Source organism: Stegodyphus dumicola, chromosome X2 (assembly GCF_044657685.1).
Source record: "Stegodyphus dumicola isolate Sdum_Otavi_A_Nest chromosome X2, ASM4465768v1".
Taxonomy (NCBI): Eukaryota; Metazoa; Arthropoda; class Arachnida; order Araneae; family Eresidae; genus Stegodyphus; species Stegodyphus dumicola.
In genome coordinates, this window is record NC_140781.1 from 141279006 (window position 1) to 141301204 (window position 22199).

The 22199-nt window shown below is 32.8% G+C and overlaps 1 protein-coding gene across 4 annotated transcripts in view; it reads right to left on the reverse strand.

Moving 5' to 3' along the window:
- LOC118179996 (cysteine-rich hydrophobic domain-containing protein 2) overlaps positions 1 to 21631 on the reverse strand; it is a 94851-nt gene extending 73220 nt beyond the window's left edge. For 3 of the 4 annotated variants that reach the window (XM_085809400.1, XM_035349151.2, XM_085809398.1), the window contains exons 1-2: positions 21362 to 21631; positions 20841 to 20895 (exon numbers count right to left, since the gene is read on the reverse strand). In XM_085809400.1, coding sequence (XP_085665526.1) covers positions 20841 to 20895; positions 21362 to 21468 — 162 coding nt within the window. In that variant the 5' untranslated portion in view covers positions 21469 to 21631. The remainder of the gene's footprint in view (positions 1 to 20840; positions 20896 to 21361) is intronic. The other variant, XM_085809399.1, reaches the window with a different exon arrangement.
- Positions 21632 to 22199: the final 568 nt, after the last annotated feature.

Below are 22199 nucleotides of genomic sequence, written 5' to 3' on the forward strand. Positions count from 1 at the left end.
GTAAGTACATGATGGTATTATTCAAAAACTGCACCTATCCTTTTCTTTGAAAAAATTATTTTTTATATGCTATTGCTGTTTTTTAAGATTTCATTGTGATTACATTAATTTTCTTTGATATTTTAGAATTTAATTAGGTGAAGAATTATACCTAATGACTTTTCATCACAAAATTGTAAAAATTGTTACTGTAGTTAAATTTGGATTACTGCAAGTTTGCAGGCAGTGCTTTGGTACAGATTTGAAATTTTCAGAAACTACATGTTGTTTCTTCTGTATAAAACAAATTCTTACATACTAATAGTAAAATAAATGAAGGAATATAATCATCTATGTATACAGATGTATCTTTGAAAATTTCATACATTTATGATTCAAACAATCTAACATTGAAACTCAAACATCAGCCAAAATTCTCACTTTTTGCGTTGCGTAAAGGTGATGACTCCCCTAAGTGAAATTATATTGATGTGTACATGGACAAAGTGAAGGGAGTGTGCAATGCAAGATTGTGCAAATTCGTGAATTTTTTTTTACAGTGAAAATAGGCCAACATGTACATGGATAAGGTCAAGGGAGTGCACAATGCCATTTTTGTGCAATTCGGAGATTTTAAAAGTGAAGATTTAAATGAAAATAAGTTGATGTGTACATGGATACCGAGTTTGTGCAATTCTTCATGTTGTTATTTTGGCTTTGTGTTTTGGCGCAAAAATTGCCGCTGTGCAAGCCAAAATTATAAGTCAAAGAATTGCCCAAACTCGGTATCCATGTACTGCCAAAAATCGCCAAGGGGTACCCTAAAATAGACTTTTACCGACTCATGAGATCTCGGAGTCCCTTGCAACATAGTTTGAATACCACTGATCTAGCATAATGAATACTAGAACTGTAAACATTATAACAAATACTCTCTATAAAAGAAAGAATTCACTCCTGAAATACAAGCAGATATTCCACTTACCAAATTCACAGAAATATAAAATCTGGACTGGAATAACCATTAACCTGGCATTACTCGAGCGAAAAAAACAAATGGGACTGCTCGCACTAGGTATGACATACCCAGGGCGGTTTCTTCCCCCCTTTTAACATTAAATCTGCACAAAATATAAAACAACAAAAACAGAGTAGAGAAAACATACTTTTAAATATATATTAAAAATTTTACCCTTAATTCGCACATTTCCGGCAAATGATGCCATGTGTTCCATGCATATATTTTTTTCTTTTTTACATTTTTCACAAACAAACTTAGTTTTTCTGTCTTTTTTTGGCCTCGCATACAGTACATCTTTTATAGGTCATCTTTACCTTCTTAGCAGGGGTTGTACCGGTCTCATTGCTGCCCAGTTTTACTTTCAGACTTTGTGGAAGCATTGCTTGATGACTCTTACAATCTCAGTCTCCTATCAGTTGAAATGGCGATGTTTTCAGAAATGAACGTCGGGTTCGATGCCCAGTAGGCGGTTTCTTTGTTGATAGCAAAATTATCCATGCATTTATTGCAGCAATGTTCAACATGGAATAAAAAATAGCCATAGGTGAACGACTTGTTTTTTTAGCTGTTGAATACATTGCAGCCATTTCATCCATAACATCGACAACACCTTTAGCACATTTATATTTTTTGGGCTGTATAAGAAAGAATAGTTGTTTCTTTCTGAAACCCAGCTGCCCCCCTTTAATCGAGCCAATAAAAATATTAGTACCTTACACTAGTTTCTTTATCAAATCAGAAGATAAAAGTAAGTTCCAAGCTTCCAGGGGAGAAGCGACATTTTTGAAATGCATGTGTTTCCAGTGATATTTCTAGCAGAAATTCTAACATTTCCAAGAATTTCACTTTACTCCACTTTGTTAAATTATCCTTTCCTATAATATAGTCGTTTTAATTTGAATCAGAAAGATCGTTTTCTAAATCAGACTCTATTTCAGTTGAAGATTTATGTTCACTGTAAATTTCTTCTGCATCCGGCACTTTACCGGAAAATTCATTACCTTCTTCAAGACTTTCTTCACCTGAAGTAAAAATATCAAGTAAATTTCTTAAATGTCACATTTCTTCATTATAATTTAGAAAACACGCCATAATCAGAGAGCGATTTCAGTGCGTCTAACAGTACTCAGAATTGTAACAGGAATGCTAGTGCTGGGTGAGACATAACCCGGAGTCGCCATTTGAAGATACCTATTTTTAGAACTCTTTCCCCTATTCTTCCTTTCCAAGGTTATAACCTTGGGGGCAGCTACAAGAAGAATCACCCATTTTTTAAAAAAGGTTGGAGAGAAACAGTGAAAATATAGTAGGGTGTTTGTATGACATACCCAATGCGATCAAACCCGGGTTAAGCAGTATAAGCACAAGCTTAGGACATCAAGTAATGGGGGCACCATGGAAAAGTACTTAAGTATTCAGGAAATGGAGCATAAAGAATTTCCGAGTTTTGTCACAAAATGTATGCCGCAGCTAAACCAAAACTGAGAGAGAGAAGGAATGAAGGAAAAACTGCATAAACATATTGTTGCGTTTTGCCTTTTCTGACACCAGTTGTTATGTTATTTTCTGCCTTCACGTTCAGACGGGGTTCGTGTGGATTTGGAGTGAATAACGACGACACTTGATGAAGTATCAAAATACACTTTATTTGCCAGTATTGTCAGGACAGCTCCAAAACATGTTTTACAGTTGTCGATGAACTACTATAAACACGCTGACACGATCTGCGACACAGCGTTCAGATTATCATGCTCTCACAGAGGAGACAGCTTCACTGTAAAGCACCAGAGTACAGCTCCCGACTCTGCTCGGTCGTTCCCGGAACTCCACGTACTCTCAAGACTCTCCACGCTACAACTCGCGAAGCACTCGACGACACACAGAGCACAGCTCCAGACTCTTCGGTTCAGTCGTTCCCGGAGCTCAACACACTCTCTCGACAATACACTAAGAGACTCCTTCAGTGAACTCGATGACCCACTCGGCACTCGTTGCCCGGCTGTCAACTCGATCGACTCTGTCGCTAGACGAGACAGCAACTCGATACTGACTAGATGAGGCACACTCACTTGCCCTCTCGATCAAGCGCACTCACTACTGACTGCAGACCAGCAGGGTTTATATAGCTTTCGGCCTGCATTCGAGAACGTTCTGGGCGAAACTGGTAAGAATTCGCTCCAGAAGGTTCTCCATCCATCCATGGTATATCGCCAATTTTGTCACCAACTGGGCAATTTCTCGCCAAATGCGGCAAACCTGCCTTCCCATGCCCTTTTATGGCAACCTTAAACTGCTTTGCAGGGAAGCCATCTTACCGCACCTGTACATTTTGTAACAATATGTTACAGTACAGGAATCTTTTTTAAGCAGTTACAGCCTCTAAAAGTCTTAATCTGGTGCTGTATAGATTATATTAAGTGGGGGTGTAGTTAGTTATCCTGCAATGAAAATATGTGCAATGCTAAGATTCATCACTAGGTTTTTATACTAATATGGACACCAAAACATCATTCGCAACAAGGATGAAGAGTCACGATGTTTCATTTTAATTTACACAATACAAAGTCCGTAATCCTGACGTCCATTATCCGGAATGGTCTATAATAGCTACAAACTTATGCACGCGCGTAAAGTCTTTACCCATGTGCGCTTCCGATAGAAAGTGACAGACAGGTTATTGAAAACGAAAAAATTTCGATTGACAAGTTAGTCGGTATTCTTGGCACAGCAATTACAGGATTTGAACAGTGGAACTTTCGTAACTGAACAACAAATTATGTCTGTTTATAGAATTAAAGAGAAAGTATTAGCACAAAAAACAAAGCAACTTAAACAACTTACATTGAAAGAAATGTTTAATAAGGTAAACAAATAAATATTAAGCATTTTTTTTTTTTTTTTTTTTTTTTTTTTTGTAAATTTTGATACCCTTTAGATCATAATTGCTCTTTATTTCATAAATTACGGTTTCATATTTTTAATTGTATAATTTCTGCATGCCATCTTACCAGATTTAAATTGATGATCTATAATCCGGAAAAGCCCCTAAACCGGAATCGCCAAAGTCCAGACGGATTCTAGACTTTGTACTGTATAATAATAAGAATTTAGAAGAATGAAACAAATAACTTAGTTTTAAAATATCAAAATAAAAAGGATGCAAAATTCAAACCGTCTCTGCATTATAGCAAACTGAATTTTAAACAGAGTTCCATGTGGGGATGGTGACCTGAGACAAAATACAAAAGGAAAAAAACTGACGCATAATGACGCATGACTTAGTGATAAACTGAATACTTGGATTTTCTCAGCTGTTCTCATGTGACAATGAAACTTTCCAAACTCCTGGTTTTAAATATGACATATTATAGAAATTACTGCCTTAACCTCTTTTCGTTCGTAACGCGTCTAGTACGTTCAAGTGAAACTTCCGTAGGGTGGCCGTAACACACCTCAAGCGTTCTTCCATATTTTAAAACTTTTAAATGTTTAAAACGCTTTCTAAATGTTTACTTGTTTGAGTTTTTATTTTTGTTTGTTCTAATACCTCCTAGAGGGTAGCACTAATCAGGCATTCTATTTCTAATTGAATTTGCCCCGGGTTTTATGAATATACGTGCCATTTTACATAAGATACAAGACAGTGACAGATGGCTTCAACATCTACTCAGCAGAAAAAGAGAAAAAATGAGGTTGTGAATTGGAAAGAAGGATATACGTTTGATGAGTACAGTCCATAATAACTCGATGATTGATGTTGGAACTCGGAAAAGAACTGTAAAAAAAACCCATAATTGTAAAAGATTACGACAACAAAATGCGAGAAGTTGACCGCCTGGATCAGATGTTATCAAATTAATCTGCTGTTAGAAATAAGCAGATATTATTATTTTACCATTATGCTTTATTTCCTTATAAATTTATTTAATATTCATTGACATTCATCCACTACGAAAGTCATGTATGGAAAGTTATGATGTACAGAGAAAACAATATTACACGCTACAAAAAACAGACAGCCGCTGGGGGGGGGGGGAATTTTCATGGATAGGAGATGACGGCGAAAGGGTTAAAGAATATGCCCATCAGTGATGATTAACTCCTTCATGACAGCATGTCGCCGAACTAAAATTCCTTTGCAGACTAGTGTATCATACATGCATTACACCCATGTCGCTAGCAGCCAGATGATGCATTGGTGCATCACGGCTTGCAGTGATCTTCCAGATAGGTGTGGCATATATGCATGCGCAAACATGCACGTTCTTTTAGTTTTTTTTAATCACTAGATGGCACTCCAAGTCACTCTTAGCTTATTTGAACATATACATTGTTGACCTTGTGTCCATAAAGAACTTGGTAATAGTTGATATATTTTATTACTTTTTACGTATGTTTAGATATAGATTTAAGTAAGTTTTTACAACATTTCATCAAGATAAGTCAAATATTTTATTTTGCATTTAGATTTTAATAAAAAAAATTTTAGAATATCTTGATATTCTGTATTTATAATTATGTTACTGTTACGATACCATTAAAAAATTAAACAATTGATTGAAAAAATATGTTTAATGAATTTTTTTAAAGTTAGGCTTAGCGACACGAAATATCCTGTCTGGTACTACTGCAACAACCCACCATCTCCAAGGTGACTTGTGTTAAGCAACGTTACAACGCATCAGAGAATTAGCTGCTGATGCATATATATATACCCGTCCTGAAGGTGTTAATACCAATGTTTAGTTACATTCTCATAAATACTGATCAGTTTTAGAGATGGTTGCCATGAGAAGTTACCAAAATGCACAATGATTGCAACATAAGGTCCCAATAATCAATTACTAATACTGCAAAACAAAACATGCTTATTCTGAAATGAGAAAAATTTTGGTTTATTTAACTCAATCTCCATTTCATACTCAAATTGCTTTACTTTATTTTATGCCTTTTATTATCTTTATACAATATTCCACAAATTTACCCATCCACCATCTCTGAAACTATGGATGGTCATTTCAGATAACATTCATTAGGAGATAACTTTCCTTTATTAAAATATTTTCCTGCATAAATCTTCCATGTTTTTATATAAGTTTTCAAAAGTGAGTCATTTAAAATTCTATATATTACTTCATTTCACAATTCATTTTTCTATGTTCAAAATGCAGCTTGTACAAAAATTTGAAAATCCTTTCACAAACCATTTACTTTGTGGACGTTGCAAATTCCCTAGACCATATACCTGGAACCTATGATTATGGGATTAGTCAAGAAGTTTCTGATCTCAAAATATTACCTCTATAAAATAATGTGCAACAATTACAAAATTTACATTGACAGCCAAAACAAAATCTAGGACTGGGGTTTTCATCCGCAAAGAACCTGTTGGCGCCGTTGCAGTTTTACTCACCAACGGTTGATCGACGCCGAGGATGTCCAGTTATCAGATATTAAAACACATGGAAGTAAGCCACGTAAACGTGATATTTAGTGCAAATAATCAAAATAATGAAAGAATGAGTAATATAAATTCAAGTTAGCAAAAAATTATATTAAGCATATGAAAGTGACAATTCAAAATTAACCAGTTAATCTGATATACAAAAATAAATTTGTATTAAATTCAAGTTAGCACAAAAAACAATATATAAAGCCTAGCGGAAGTAAAACAATCATGTTATAATGAGCTTTGTAATAATGACCTTTTTTCTTGACAAAGTTATCTATTAATGGAAAAAATAGTAAAATTCAGATCTGTCTTTGAATATCTTTCAATAATATAAAATTCCAAAATATTCCTGTTTTTAACAGTGCAATTTCTAAAGAAATTGTGAAAGTATAAAATCAAAAAGTCAATTTTATAATTAATATCTTCATTGCATAATTTCAAAGTATTTTCAAAACTATGATTGAAAATCAGTTATCAACACATTAATGAAATTAATAGATATTCTCATTTAAAAAAAAAGTTAATTGCAATTATCTGATTACATAAGTTTGTTTAGTAAAAAATTATATTCTGCTCCGACTTTTTTTTTTTACTTTATATATATGTAGTATCCGTAAGTGCAACACAGCCACCAGAGGGCCTCGCTGATGAGCCAGCAGTGAGAGCGAGGTGAAAGAGGAGTATGACATAGACAGAGAGTCTTTAATATCTCATGCGAAGTTGGTAAGATGTCTCCACGAGGTGGTGGTAAATTGAACTGGATAATACGACAGCAAGTACAAGTAGGCACTAAGCTGCTAAAGATTACATATATATAAGAATGGTAATATAAGATTGGTAAAACCTATCCAGAATCCTGTTTGTATCAAACAGCACTGTGACTCGATTTAACGTAGCTTCTTCTGTTATTTTATTAAATGTTCTGTGGTGTGGAAAACGTTGGACTTGTTAATTGACCCTAGCTAAGCATCTTTAACTCCCCTACCACAGAAAATCTGGAGGCTCTGACCGGAATAATTCAGAGAAGGTACTGTGAAAACTTTGCTTTATTTCTTTTTTCAAGATAGTGATACTTCTGTTTCGTTTTTAAAATGAATTTCTTAAATAATTTAAAGAAAAGTGAGTTAATAATAATTGTGGAATAAATCGGAGAGACTGTTCCAGAAAATGCTAAAAAAGCTGACATTAAAAAAATTATCCAAAATTCTGATGCTTTCAAAACGAACGTTGACTTTGTTCGTGGTGTCGTCAAATCGATTGCCGAGGATCGGACGCCTACAACAAGTAATGCACACTATCTGTTAGAGATTGAACATCTTAAATTAGCTCAAATTGAGAAGCAGATTGAGCAAGAAAATTTCAAATCACAATCATTATTGGATGATGGAAGAAATGTGCAGACTAGTGTTGAAGATATCATTAAAAGCGTCAAAACACTAACTATTGCTGTACCCCAGAAACCGGAAGCTCTGCGTTTGTTTTTTCAGTCATTTGAGAAAGCTTTTATTACTAAAAGCATACCAGTGGAGTTAAAATCAGAAGTGTTGATTAATTTATTAGGTGTAATAATGTTTTAACGTATGTTTCTGAACAAGAGATTGCGGATTATGATAAATTAAAAACTCTAATCTTGAAAGAATTTCAGTCGACACCGCGTGAATGTTTGAACAATTTTAAATACGCTCAGAGACATTCATCTGAATCGCATGTTCAGTTTGCGTCTCGACTCAGTGCAACTTTCAATTATTATTTAAGAGAGGTAGATGACTTTAAGAAATTGTGTGATCTTATTGTATCTGATAAGTTGTATGAAACTCTGGATTTTAAAACAAAGGAACATATTAGTGTTCGGGAGGGCCAAAGTTGATTCCAACCAAATCAACTGGGAAAAGAATGTGATTTATTTTATTCATCCAGAGGTAAATCTTTAGGCTGATACCACTAACACTCCAATTGAAACTCCTGAAAATAAAAAGCTTAATTTTTCCAAAAACAATTTTAGGAAAGCTCAGAGCAATTTCAAGGATTCAGGGAAGCTTGAAAATAATAATAGTAGTAAAACAGAACGTATTTGCTATGTATGTGGGAGCAAAGGGGAATTATTTCACTTTGCGAGAAATTGTCCCAAATGGTTAGAAAAGGAGGAAAGTTTGTCTCCAAAAAAGGTACCTGGGGTTAAAGATTTTATCGGATAATGCTGCTAGAAATAAGTTAGAATTTATTGAACTGTTGATTGATGGTAAGAAAATAAAATGTTTAATAGATTCTGGAAGTGAATTGATAGTTGTAAAGAAATCTCTTTTGCCGAATAAAATATCAAGTGGATGTATAGAGCTCAAAAGTTCATTTGATCACGTGGTTAAAGCGGAAACGGTTAAGTTTATTTTTTCTTTACGCGAAAGCAAAAAACAAAAAGAGATAGAAGCAGCAATAATTCATGACCTAATTACAGAATGCGTTATGCCGCCTTCTTGTCTAGCTAACATCTGTTGTGAGGGAGTGATGATTATGCAATATGAAAATGATTCCATCTCTTCAGAAAGTAATTTTTTGTCTTTTATTTCTGCAGCCATTGAGGGTGACAGCGAAACAGATTTATCATACCTTACGGATAAAGGACTACGCAATACTGTTTCCACTCTTATTAATAAGTATAAATCGCTAGAAAAGCCGCGCAGTACAGACTTAAAAATGAAAGTAATAGTGAAAGATGAAATCCCAGTTTCTCAGCATTCGAGGAGAATTCCTTTTGTTGATCAAAACATTGTTGATGCCCAAATAGATGAATGGTAAAAGGATGGAATTATAAAGCCATCGTGTTTAGAATATGCTTCGCCAATTGTTTTGTGCAGAAAAAAATTGTGGATAGATATGAATTTGTGTTGACTTCAGGCAATTAAATAAAAAAAATAGTTAAAGATTCTTTTCCCATGGCACAAGTCAAAGAGGTTTAGATCGTTTGGGGAAAGCAAAGGTTTTTTCCACATTAGACTTAAAAAATGGTTTTTTTTTCATGTTCAGGTGGAGGAAAACTGCACTAAATTTTTGGCATTTATTACTCATGCAGGCTTGTACGAATTCCTAAGAGCACCTTTTGGTTTGTGCACGTCTCCTAGTGTGTTCCACAGATTTATTTATAATGTGTTTAGAGATTTAATTCGGGATGACACTGTTGTTACTTACATGGACGATTTTATTATTCCAGCATGAAACGAGAAAGAAGGTTTAGAAAAAATGAAACGTGTTTTAGAAGTAGCCAAAGAATGGATTGGAGATATAATTTTAATAATTTTAAGAAATGCCAATATTTGAAAAGAAAAATAGAATTTCTCGGGTATGTTATTGAGGATGGTACAATTTGCCCCTCTACTGAAAAAACCAGGGCTGTTCAAAATTTTCTGGAACCCAAAAACCTTACGCAGATTCACAGTTTCTTGGGTCTTACTGGGTATTTTAGGAAATTTATTGCCAACTCTTCAAAAATAGCCAAACCACTAAATGATCTTCGTAATGAAGCAGAATTCAAATTTGGGCCTGAACATTTAACAAATTAAAAGAACTTTTATCGACAAGTCCGGTTCTTCATATTTTTAAACAAGGAGCACCATTAGAATTGCATACAGACGCAAACACTCATGGTTTCGGCGCTGCATTGCTACAAAAGTCAGACGATGGACAGTTACACCCAATTTACTTCATGAGTAAAAAACTAGCATCCAACAAGAGAAACTATCTAGTTATAAGCTTGAAGTTTTAGCTATAGTAGAAGCTCTAAAGAAATTCAGGAATTATCTTTTAGGATCTAAGGTTAGAATAATTACCGACTGCGACACATTCCAGAAGACTATGTTTAAGAAAGATCTAACTCCTAAAGTGGCGAGATGGGCATTACTTCTAGAAGAATTTGACTACGAAATTGTTCACAGATCTGGGCAACAAATGAAGCATGTGGATTCGTTGAGTAGAAACACTGTCATGATGGTTACTTGTTCTCAGGAAGAAGTTACAGCCAAACTTGCAGCTGCGCAAAGAAGTGATGAGCGTCTCCAGTTGCTAAAATCCTTAGTCGAGCAAGGACTAAAAGATTTCCTAGTGAAAAATGGGGTATTATACAAATTGAACAATAGTCGCGAGCTACTTGTAGTACCCGAAGCATTAGAGCTAGAAATCATACGTAGTATCCACAAGGGACATTTCGCAGTGTCTAAAACGGAAGATCTGCTGAAAATCGACTTTTATATTCCTAATCTTAGAAAATGAATTGAACAAGTTATTTCTAATTGTGTAGAATGTATTTTGGGTGACAGAAAACGAGGTAAGGGCAAAGGGTTGCTGAATCCCATACCAAAAGATAGTATCCCTTTGAGCACTTTTCATATCGATTTTATAGGACCATTACTTTCGACAAATAAGAACTACAATCATATCTTAACCGTGGTTGATGCATTCACAAAGTTCGTGTGGCTCTATCCAGTAAAGTCTACAGCAACTCAAGAGGCACTGCAGAAGCTGAAACTGCAACAATCAACTTTCGATAATCCTTTGAGAATTATAAGTGATAAAGGTGCGGAGTTTACCTCTAAAGATTTTGAAGATTACTGTAATCAAGAGAAAATCCAGCACATATTTACAACTACAGGAATTCCTAGAAGAAATGGACAAGTGGAAAGAATTCATCTCACTCTGATTCCAGTCCTATCCAAATTATCCATAAATGATCCAATCAAGTGGTACAAATATGTTGGAGATGTACAACTGATCTTTAACAGCAGAAGAGCAGAAGCACAAAGAGTTCTCCATTTGAGCTTCTCACTGGTGTTAAAATGAGAAATCGAGAAGACTTAAAGATTATGGAAATTCTCGAAGAAGAAGAAAGAAATATTATGATAAAAGATCAAGAAGGTATGAGAGAGGAAGCAAGGAAAAACATTCTAAAAATTCAGGAAGAGAATAGAAAAACATACAACAAGAAGAGAAAAGAGGCACAGGCATACAATGTGAATGACCTAGTTGCCATACAAAGAACGCAGTATGGAGGTGGTCTAAAGTTAAGGCCAAAGTTCTTTGGTCCATATCGTGTAACAGCGAGGAAAGGTAAAGATCACTACCAGGTGGAAAAGTGGGACACCATGAAGGACCTGGATGTACCACTACAGCAGCTGATCACATGAAGGCATGGACTGCTACTATATAGGACTATGCATGGTTCTTTCGCACTTCTTTCTTTTTTCTTTTTTTTCTTTTGTTTTAAAATTTATTTTCAGGTGCTGCCTTGATGTTCTTGTGCCGCTGATCCGTGTTTTCGAGGGCAAAAACCAGGTCAGGATCGCCGAGTTGTAGTATCCATAAGTGCAACACAGCCACCAGAGGGCCTCACCGATGTGCCAGCAGAGAGAGCGAAGTGAAAGAGGAGTATGACATAGACAGAGTCTTCTATCCCACACGAAGGTGGTTAAATAATGAACTGTATGTTTCCACGAGGAGGTGGTAAATTGAACTGCATAATACGACAGCAAGTGCAAGTAGGTACTAAGCTGCTATGTTATAAGATTGGTAAAAACCTATCTAGAATCCTGTTTGTATCAAACGGCACTGTGACTCGATTTAATGTACCTTCTTCTGTTATTTTATTAAATGTTCTGTGGTGTGGAAAACGTTAAACTTGTTAATTGACCCTAGCTAAGCATCTTCAACTCCCCTACCACATATATGTTCAAATATTGCACAAAAAAAAAAAAAAAAAAAATCACTTTAAATTTGGCATAGTCATTTTTATTAAGACTTACTTTCTTGCTTCTCACAACTACACTTTCTTGCATGTGACTCATAACATGAATTAAGGAACATATTTATTATTCAGTGCTTTGCAACTAACTGATATGCAGTTCATCAGCAGCCAAACAGTAGCGACAGAAGTCTGGTAGCTTGGTTGGCCAAGCAAATAAGCTAGTTACATGATTGTTTTCATGGTATTCCAAATACGTAACATGGATTCAAACCAGTTACCCTCAGAAAGACCTCCTTGAAGGCATCCTTCCTCTTGGGCAAATATCTCTCCCATGCTCTGCCATAAGTTAAACAAACCAAAACCAACTGATGTATGCTGCTAAAAATTTTATTTAAAGTAATCAAAAGTTAACTACATGTTGTATGGTAGGATTGCTTTCTGAAGTACCAAGGTAGGGAATACTTAATCTGTTCTTTTTTTTTTTTTTTTTTAAGTGTTTAATCATGGTATTATTCATTACATATACTTTCTATAATTCTTAGAGAATACTAATATTTCTATTATAAATGTCTTTTTCATTTTTAAGTGTTTTGGTTGTTGATGTTCTCAAAATTGTACCTGATAATTAGTATAATAGGTATAAATACAAGACGCATAAAATAGATCAGGGGTGGCCAAACTTTATGTCAGTAAGAGCCACAGCTAGATTTCCCAAAAGCCAAAATTTCACATTTATATCATTCTAAAAGTGGTGAAGTAGGTTTCAAATAACAAGAAATGTCTGATTCCAAACAATCATTCAATGACAGTCTTATTTCAATAAGAGCCATGTACCTGTAATAAGTTAATGAATGCACGATTTTTAATACATCCATTTTACATAAACAATTTTTCAATTTGAATGCAAACAGCTTAAAACATTTTATGTTGAAACAACTGCCTATCTTTTTCATAATATATTTGACAGTCCAATAATCTTCAAGAGTACTGAAATTCTCTTCAGTAGCATTGTTAATAAAACTAGAATATTGTACATTTTTTATTTTTTAAAAGTCATTTGTACTTGGATTCATTACACAACTAGTGGCTTGCTAAGTTTGATGACCCTGTGGATCTATAAAACTATTCTGTCATCTTAGAGAATCAATAATAGTTTTTATTTCAATTTAATCATCCATTGCATGTAACAACTGCCATCTTTTCAAAGGTTATTGTTGGAAAAAAATTAACAATATATTATCTGGTTAAAATTTTAAGCCATAAATATTGTTTTATTCTGATTATTTTAGATGACTGAAAATAAAAACATTAATTAATTATTTAAAATTCATATTTTAGCGGCCCACGAAATCAAAATATTTTAGGGGTTGAAAACTCAAGAATCTGCGTGCTTAACGGTTACCAATTATCATTCACCCCCTCCAGCCACATTTTCTTCGCCGAACTAACATCTGTCACCGAAAACTTACTTAACCTTTTGAAGATGGGATGGCCATTATAGTGGCCAAAGAGTGCTCTGTTTGAAAGGACGGGGGTTGTCCACTTTAGTGGCCATGTCTTTTTCCCTCATTTTCCAGGCTGAAAGAGTGGGGTGAAATGTCAAATTTGACATCCCTGGAGTTTTAACCACTTATCTGTTTCAAAGCTCTTTGTGTTAAGAATCCGGTTTTTCCAAATTTTTCTCTTTTAGTTCTTGTAGCTACATAGCTAGAGAATTCGCAATAACTGCATTTGCAAATTGTAAACAGAGCATTGACTTTAGAATATTGCATATTTTCGCAAGTTTCTTAGGAATTATTTTGACATTTTTCTAGCAATATGTCGAAAAGGAAAAAGAGGTCTTACTGAAGAAGAAATATGAAAACTTCTTCAAGAGCTTGATGATGAAATATATACACATACATATATCTGTATGTTTATACACATATGCATAAATCCACACGCAAACACAAATATATAAATGCATATGTGTGCCTGTGTGTGTACATGTACGTGTCCATATATACGTTATTTCCATTTAAGGGTACGCATGCTTTCTGCTATAGCTGCACTTATACCATATTATATCAGTGTAGACACACATACTACATGGATATGTAGGTATACATTTCCATAAACAAATATAAATTCCCACGTATTTGTACACATGTGCAAGCACTTTTCCTTACATTCTTATCAGTTCATTCTTAACAGTTCTGTCTGTCTTTATTTCCATATATATCTGTTTATGCTGAAGTGACCTTCACACGTGGAAGTTTACTGTGATGATACTGTTATTCAGACAAATCACAAGAACATAAATATAAATTTTGTGTCAAAGAATCAACAGTAGTTTTACAATTTCAGTCTGAAATTTGTAAATTGTAAATACACTAAAACTAGTCAATCAGTTTGAAAGGTCATCTCTAGCCATTAGATTCCAGATGTACTGATGTACTGTTATTTTAAAAGGTACCTCCATATCAGTGTCTCGATTCCACGGTCAAATAATTTTGAAGTAAGATGTTCAAAATGGATTAGAGTAACATTTGTGAAATTTTACTGTCCGTTGAGCTCCAAGAATACAAACAGGATGTAAAAGCTCTCAAATAATGTACAAATCATTGTTCTAAGACAACACATGTTCCCCATCTGAATTTCTGAACCTTTTATGTGATTGAATGCCTTTGTCATTTATTAGACATATATCTCAGCAACTACGTTCAAGGACAAATTCCTGGGGGCATACCTTGGCACTCAGTTATGAAATAGTTTCGATATGACAGCATAATAACCAAGGTGTTAATGAAACCAATGAATAGCTGCCAAATTTTCAATAAAAAAGAGAAAAACAGTTAATTCAACTGTGTCAGTACAGATTTCACATGACCTGACAATGAAGATTTTTTGAGTAACTGCAAGTAAAAATACTCGCTAATACATCATAGAATTTAAATTCCGCCATATAAAATATGTCGACATGGTTGATGTCAAAGTTGCTACAAAGACAGTCTGGAGTTGAAACGAACTGGTTTAAACAACAGAGGAAATAGAAAAATTCACATGGGATGACGATTTCAAACAGGAGAGAATTTTGCTCACCGGGCAGCTGAAATTATCTGGAAATGTCTTTTAAGGTGCTAAATTATGTAGCATAATATAGAATAACATAATACAGTATTGAAGACAACAACTAATTATCATGTAACTTTTGTCCCATAGTTTTTGCAGACACTATGCATAACAAACAATTTTGAATTGAATTATCTTCAATTTGAAAAACTCTTTGCACTAAGAAATTACCTAAATTTTGATACCTTGAGTGAACACGTTCCCTTAGTGAGGCTGGGAATTTAGTTTTAGACAAATGGAAAAAAAAGACAAATAGAATTTACGTTATGAATTATGGGTTTGCATACTAAATAATTTGACATTTTTACTGACTTAGATTCATTCTATTATTAATACTTGAAATACATCACTTACTAATTTTCAATAAACAGTATAAAATAGTACATGATTAAATAATCTTTTTTTTTTTTTTTTTTTTTTTTTTTTTTCCAAATTTTTAAAACTAAAATATTCTAAAAAACAGTTTTTGAGTGCCTGTTTTATTATGCCTTTATTTTGGAAAAGAACTGAATTTTAATGACTAGCACTTATGTAGCACATTGCAGTACTAAGAGTCTACAATAAAATAAAATTATTTTTAATTAAACCAGTTATATTCTAATTTGCTGAAAGTTTCCTCCTTAAATAGTATGTTATCAAGCCGATTTTGAACAAATATATAAAATTAAAATTTCATTATGCCTATAGATCATAATTTTAACAGTTCCACTGAACTTTAATTTTTAATCATTTCTATAACTTTAAGCGCTTAATTTTAATTATTCCCTGTATGGAAGAAAGTTAAAAGATATAGCTATATTTGGTAATATATACCAAAAAAAAATTTTTAATTATAAAGACATTTAACAGTAAAAAAAAAAAAAAAGACTGAGATGAAGACTGGTTCAAATTTTAAATTGTCCAAGGAAATAATCAAATAGTTGAAATATTTTTTTGACATAAGATTAATATAAAGATACAATAGAAATAATTATCTTAAACACTTAACTGACACTTAGTTCTGCAGTGTAATTTAAAATTCAAACCAAAATTTTATAAAAATGAAAGTAACGTTCTATAATATAAAAAATGGCATTTTCTTCCATAGAGGTTTACACATTTCCCAGTAGTCTCAATCCGGAACAACTGTAATATGAAATTTTCCCTCAGTGATGAAAAGCATCTTGAAATCTTTGTTGCAAATAGGAGGTGATTTCTTAAAGGGGGGAAAGCATTCAGGGTTAATCTTTGGATTATGGTAACTTCGGGGGTTTTTGGCAAAAATGTGGCGACCAACCCTGCTACATCAACCTGCTAGTTTTGTTTTGGACGCCATTTTGTTTTCACGAAGTGTTTTTTTTTTTTTTACTCAACATTTTTTCCAACAATCTGCTAGCCGAATTATGCTTATACCAAAACTTTTATGGAACAAAAATGCTTAATCATGACGAAGATTAGGTGTGAAATTGGGAGAAAGTGCAGAATCACCCACTGCTTGCCGCGTTTTTAACAATTGCACATATACGGTATCATCCATGTACACGTCGACCTATTTTCACTTAGAAAAACATCCCAGAATTGCACAAAAATGGCATTGCACACACTCTTGACTTTATCCATGTACACTGCTAAAGTCCTAGCTAGTAACTTTTATAGCCTTACCAAAATGTCGCCAAACTACCCATTACCATATTCCAAAGATTAGCCACATTCAGTTCAAGATTCCCTGTCCTTTCAAGGCTTTTACTCCTACCAAAGCCCCGGCCTCAAAAGGTTAATTACACGAAAATATTTCTATCTATTCATTGTTAAAAGTCCACAAAAAATAACGTGAAAATCCGAAAATATAATAATAAGTAAGTGAAGAATAATTTAAATTTGCAAATGCGAACAATGAGGGTGCTAAGTTGGCGATGTTTACATTTACCAGGTTCTTTGTGAAAGTGCTTTCTATGACTGTTCTGCATAATCTGTCAAGTTACTTTATACTAGGGTAACTCTAGTGCACATCTGGCATTTTTTTATTATTTCATTCATAGATCTAGCATTTTTCATTATTTAAAGACTACAGTCTGAACTATGCACCAAGGATTACTTGGAGTTAAACTAGATTTAAAACACTTAATTCTGCTGTTAATAAACGGCTAATCAGTTTTTGGAACAGCTTTAGTATTGGTCCTTTTGGCGATTTTTTTATTTGGCGACAAACTTCGGTCGCCAAGGTAGACCCGGTTTTGAAGATCGGAAAAAAATGGCGGATTGTCAAGAAAACCCGATCTAGACTAAATAACAATCCTAAAAAATAAGCTCTTAATCAGAATAAACAGTCTTTCTCTAATTTTCAATATTTCTAGTACTGCTATGATAAATTCTTGAAACACTACTGTAAATGAATTTATGACAATTATGGGTACTTTTCCGTTTTGCCGGCGCAAACGATAAAGTCGCCAATAATGGTTTAACTGATGCCAGACGGAATATCTTCGCTGGTAACCTTTTACGCCTCAGTTTCAAAACAAGTTGAAGCCATTTCTTATCAGATTGTTTCTTTGAATACTGGCATACAATAATATAGAATTTTTACACGATATTTAAATTTTATCCCCTAAGACAATTCACGGTAATTAAGTCAATTAGAACGCAATTACACCGCTCATCCGAAGGCGAAATCAAGTGTTAAATTCATCAATTCTAATGAGAATGCACTAGCGAAGCAAAGCACTGCGGTTTTACATAATTTCTGAGTAAGCTATTCGTACGAATTGAAATAATTCTTGCATTTAAACTTGTATTCCAAATTAAGATTTAACTTGAAATTAATGTAGATAATTACTGAGCGAATTATATTTTAGTAGCGTAGTTTACGTGAGATGAGATCACTTGGGGTCACGTGATACGAACCGGCGAATCAGGATTTTGAACCATGAAATCATAGTAAATTCTTAAATTAATGTCTTTTTACAAATTTATAGTCTTTATTTATTGGCTTTTAACAAAATTTTAAACCATATTAAAATGTTTATGCCTTCAAAATAAAAAAAAAAATTCTTAGAGTTAACATTTTTTATGTGTATACTGTATGTTGTCGCCAACAGTCTGCTTGGCGAGATTTGCGCCGGCGAAACGGAAAAGTACCCAATTATGTTATGAGTAATGAAATTTACAAAATGCTTTTATTTAATAAATTTAAAAGATTTATAAAATTTAATTAAAAATGTTGTTTTTTAATTACAAAATATAATGTATTAAACATTAATATTTTAAGTAGTTCATATTTATGTTTTATTATATTAGTACTTAGCTAATATTTTAAATTTACAAAAGGTTAATTTTTATGTTTATGAATAATGAAATTTACAAAAGGTTAATAAATGCATTTCAAACTAGTATATGTTACTTTAGTTTCTTAGATTCTGTTATTAAAAGAAAATAAAAAAAATATTTCTAGTACTTTGTACTAGTGAAGGAAACCAAATTCAATTATAATGGGCAAGTTTTGTACCAGTGTTAGAAATATTTTTTATGATTAAATATTGTAAATGGTAAAAATATAAAGAAATGTGTATTTTTTAATCCCTCAATTTATTACAAGTAATTTATGATTATAATTTAAAAGCTAAAATTAAATTATCATAATGAGTAAATTTTGTACCAATGGTAATAATACAACAATCATCGTAAATGATGATTTCTGTGAAAAATTCGAACGGTCATTGGAATCCACTAGTGGTGGAATGATAGCCACTGAACAGTGGTAGTTCAGGCTGGCTATATGGGAGTTTTAGTAGTTTTCCGTAGATGTAATGTGAATCTGAGCCAATTTCTCTTAAAAAGTACTTTATGAAGGCATCCTTCTTCTGCTAGCCAGCATATGTATTTATTTTCTATTCATAATTCTCTCTTATTTTCTTATTTCTTAATTCTAAATCTTACTTCTGAAGAGAAGAAGTGTTGCATCTATAGGTCAAAAAATATGGTCAATATGTTTGCAAAATCCTGTCAGTTTTGGAAAGCATTTAAATAAACTAAATAGTTCGTATGTGATGCAAACAAAAATGCATTACACTATTTCATGTACTGAATAATTAATCAGGGAACAAAGTATATTGTAACGTTCCTTTATTTTGTAACCAGAGTTATTTTATTCTTGGGATCTTTACTGTCAATTTCCTCCATCCGTTTTCTCACCAGAATCCAAATGAAGTTTTTATTTTGTAAAACAAACTGTGTTTTGCCTTTTGAGGCCACATTAATAGATTGTAGATAAGAAAAGATTTGTAGTCTTCAGCCTTGCATTATAATTGCTGATAGTTGAATTCCATGCCAGTTAAGTTTTTAACCAACTTTGCATTAAATTGATTTGTGCAGCCTTTGGGCTACAAATTTATTTGAATTTAAATTTTACATTTGAACTTAATTGTTATCATAAGTTATCTTGCCACAAGTGGTTGACCGAGTCGTAAGTACAAAGTGTGCCTTCTGTTCTGTACATCTAAACTTTATAATAGAATAAAAGTATATCTTAATTTAATAAGAATATATCTAAACTTTATGATAATAACATTTAAAGACATTGAAATCAGTATCAAGTCAAGTGCTTGCCATGTAGTCAAATTTTTATATATAAATTGTACTCTTACTTTTATTATAGAGTTTTTATTACAAAAATTCAGATTTCTGTTAGATAAAATGTTTAAGTAATTTAGAAAATTTGCATAAAATTTAAAATAAAAAGTCGACTGTTATGTCAACATGCTATTAATGAAAGTAATAATATTCAGTGAAGGTTATTCATATACAGCTGTTAGGTTGTAAGATTTACAAAATTTGAGAACTCTAAATTATAAGCAATATATTCCATAATCTAAGCAACATTATATTTTTTATAGTCAGACAAATTATGAAAATGTTATAAAAGCAATAATGAAACCTAATTTGAACCTATGAATTCATGCAATTACACATCCCTATAGTTCTAATATGAGGTATACAAGTATTTTTAGACCATGGTAATTTTGATCTCCTTAGCAAAGGAAACACCAAGAGTTTACCTCATGCTACTGAAAATGTGTTTTTTTTTTCCTTGGGGAGGGGGGTGGCATTTATAATAATATGCAGAGTTGACATATGAAAAAATATCAAGACTCGTGTGATGTAATATTAAAAGCACCAGTTTTAGCTATCAAAAATTTGGCTTTTTAAAAAATATTTTAAATGTTGTGCTTTCCTAACACAAAAGTAACTTTAAGAAAAACACACAATTTATCCCTCCTGCCATCAAAGCTCTGATACCTATCAAATTCGTTAAAGTTACATGGACAGAAATGGCGGCATGTTTGAAGCTCAGTATTTAGGGTTACCAAGGTTATCATAATTTTTCATTTATCGCTCCAAAATATCGCCAAACAAATTTCTCGCCAAAAAGGACTAATACTAAAGCTGTGCCCAGTTTTTTTTATTTGTATTTATTTTAAATCAACTGTATATTAATTGACTATAATACAACACAAAATACCATATTTAATGTATAATATAATGACTCTGAAATTAAAATAAAATGCAAAACTTACTCTGCCCGATAAAGAAGAGGGAAATTCGGTATCAAAACGATTACTCAGTCCAAACCTAAAAACACAATTGAAAAATTTCAACATTTTTGTACATTTAGAAAACAAGACAATCACTGACAAACAAATCAGAAGCTTCTTAAGTTTTTTTCGGAAACCGAATGATAAATTATAGAATGACAACGCTTGACTTTACATATGCAAAAGATATTAAATTTTATATAATATGCATTTAATGGGTATCACAGATTTCACTAATAATACTTCATTATTAACGGTTTTGTTTCATTCATAAAAGAGAAAGTAACACCACACTTAATTAATACTTTTGTATTAGAAATTGGAAAGTGGAATCCAGTATTTCAATATTTGTGACAACTTATCATAATTTAAATCGAGATATTGCTCAATGGCTTCATCTGAATTTTCACTCAGTTTCAAATGATCTTCCGTAGGACAGAAGTACAAATTTAGAGGCGAACAAATTGCCGAAAAACTAAAAAAATTTCAAACTGTTTACTAACACAGTCATGTTTCCAGCTCCTCGAACAACTACAGGTTCAATTAAAAAATCATCTATATAACGTTCTTCCTCCACATCTTCTTCATATATAGCATCAAATTCGGCCATAATTTAAACATTTATGATACTCGTACATAATTTTTCAATTTAATTTTAAAAAACATCATGCCAATCCTCTGCACACAGTACGATAACGGCGAAGTACATCTATTGTTTTCATTGAAAATAGAAATAGGTTGAGATGTGCATTGCCTAGTTTTACGGTCACGCATTTGTGATTTCTCAAGATCAAAATTGGGGACAAAATGATTTCAAATATCTCCTACAAACTGGAAAAAAAAAAAAAAAAACATTTTAGATGATAAATTTTGTTCATTAATTAATAATCTTTTTATTAATTTTAATTCCTCTTATATTTTATTCTTTTTATTTTTCTTGAGTTTTTATTTGTGAGAAAAAAAAAAACAAGCAAGTCATGTGATTACCCAAAATTTCCACTACCTGCATTTTGTATTAACAAGAAACTCCGTAAAAAGAATTAAATTGTCTTAGCTTTTTTCTACCTGAAATTAATAGGGAACAATTTGTCGTCCAAACATATTTGCAACCTTGTAGTTGAAAGTAAAATAAAAAAATAAATAAATAAATAAAACCGAAATCAGAACTACGAATCTGAACAGTCTCTTTATATATAGTGAGCCCACTATCAAAGTATCTCTTTTAAATATGCCTTTAAAAATAATAAAATATTTCGCCTACCTGGGTAGAGCCAATGCCAACTAGATATCTAGTCCTGTTGCCTAGTCTGGACACCGTCGAGATGGAAGAACGGGTCGTTT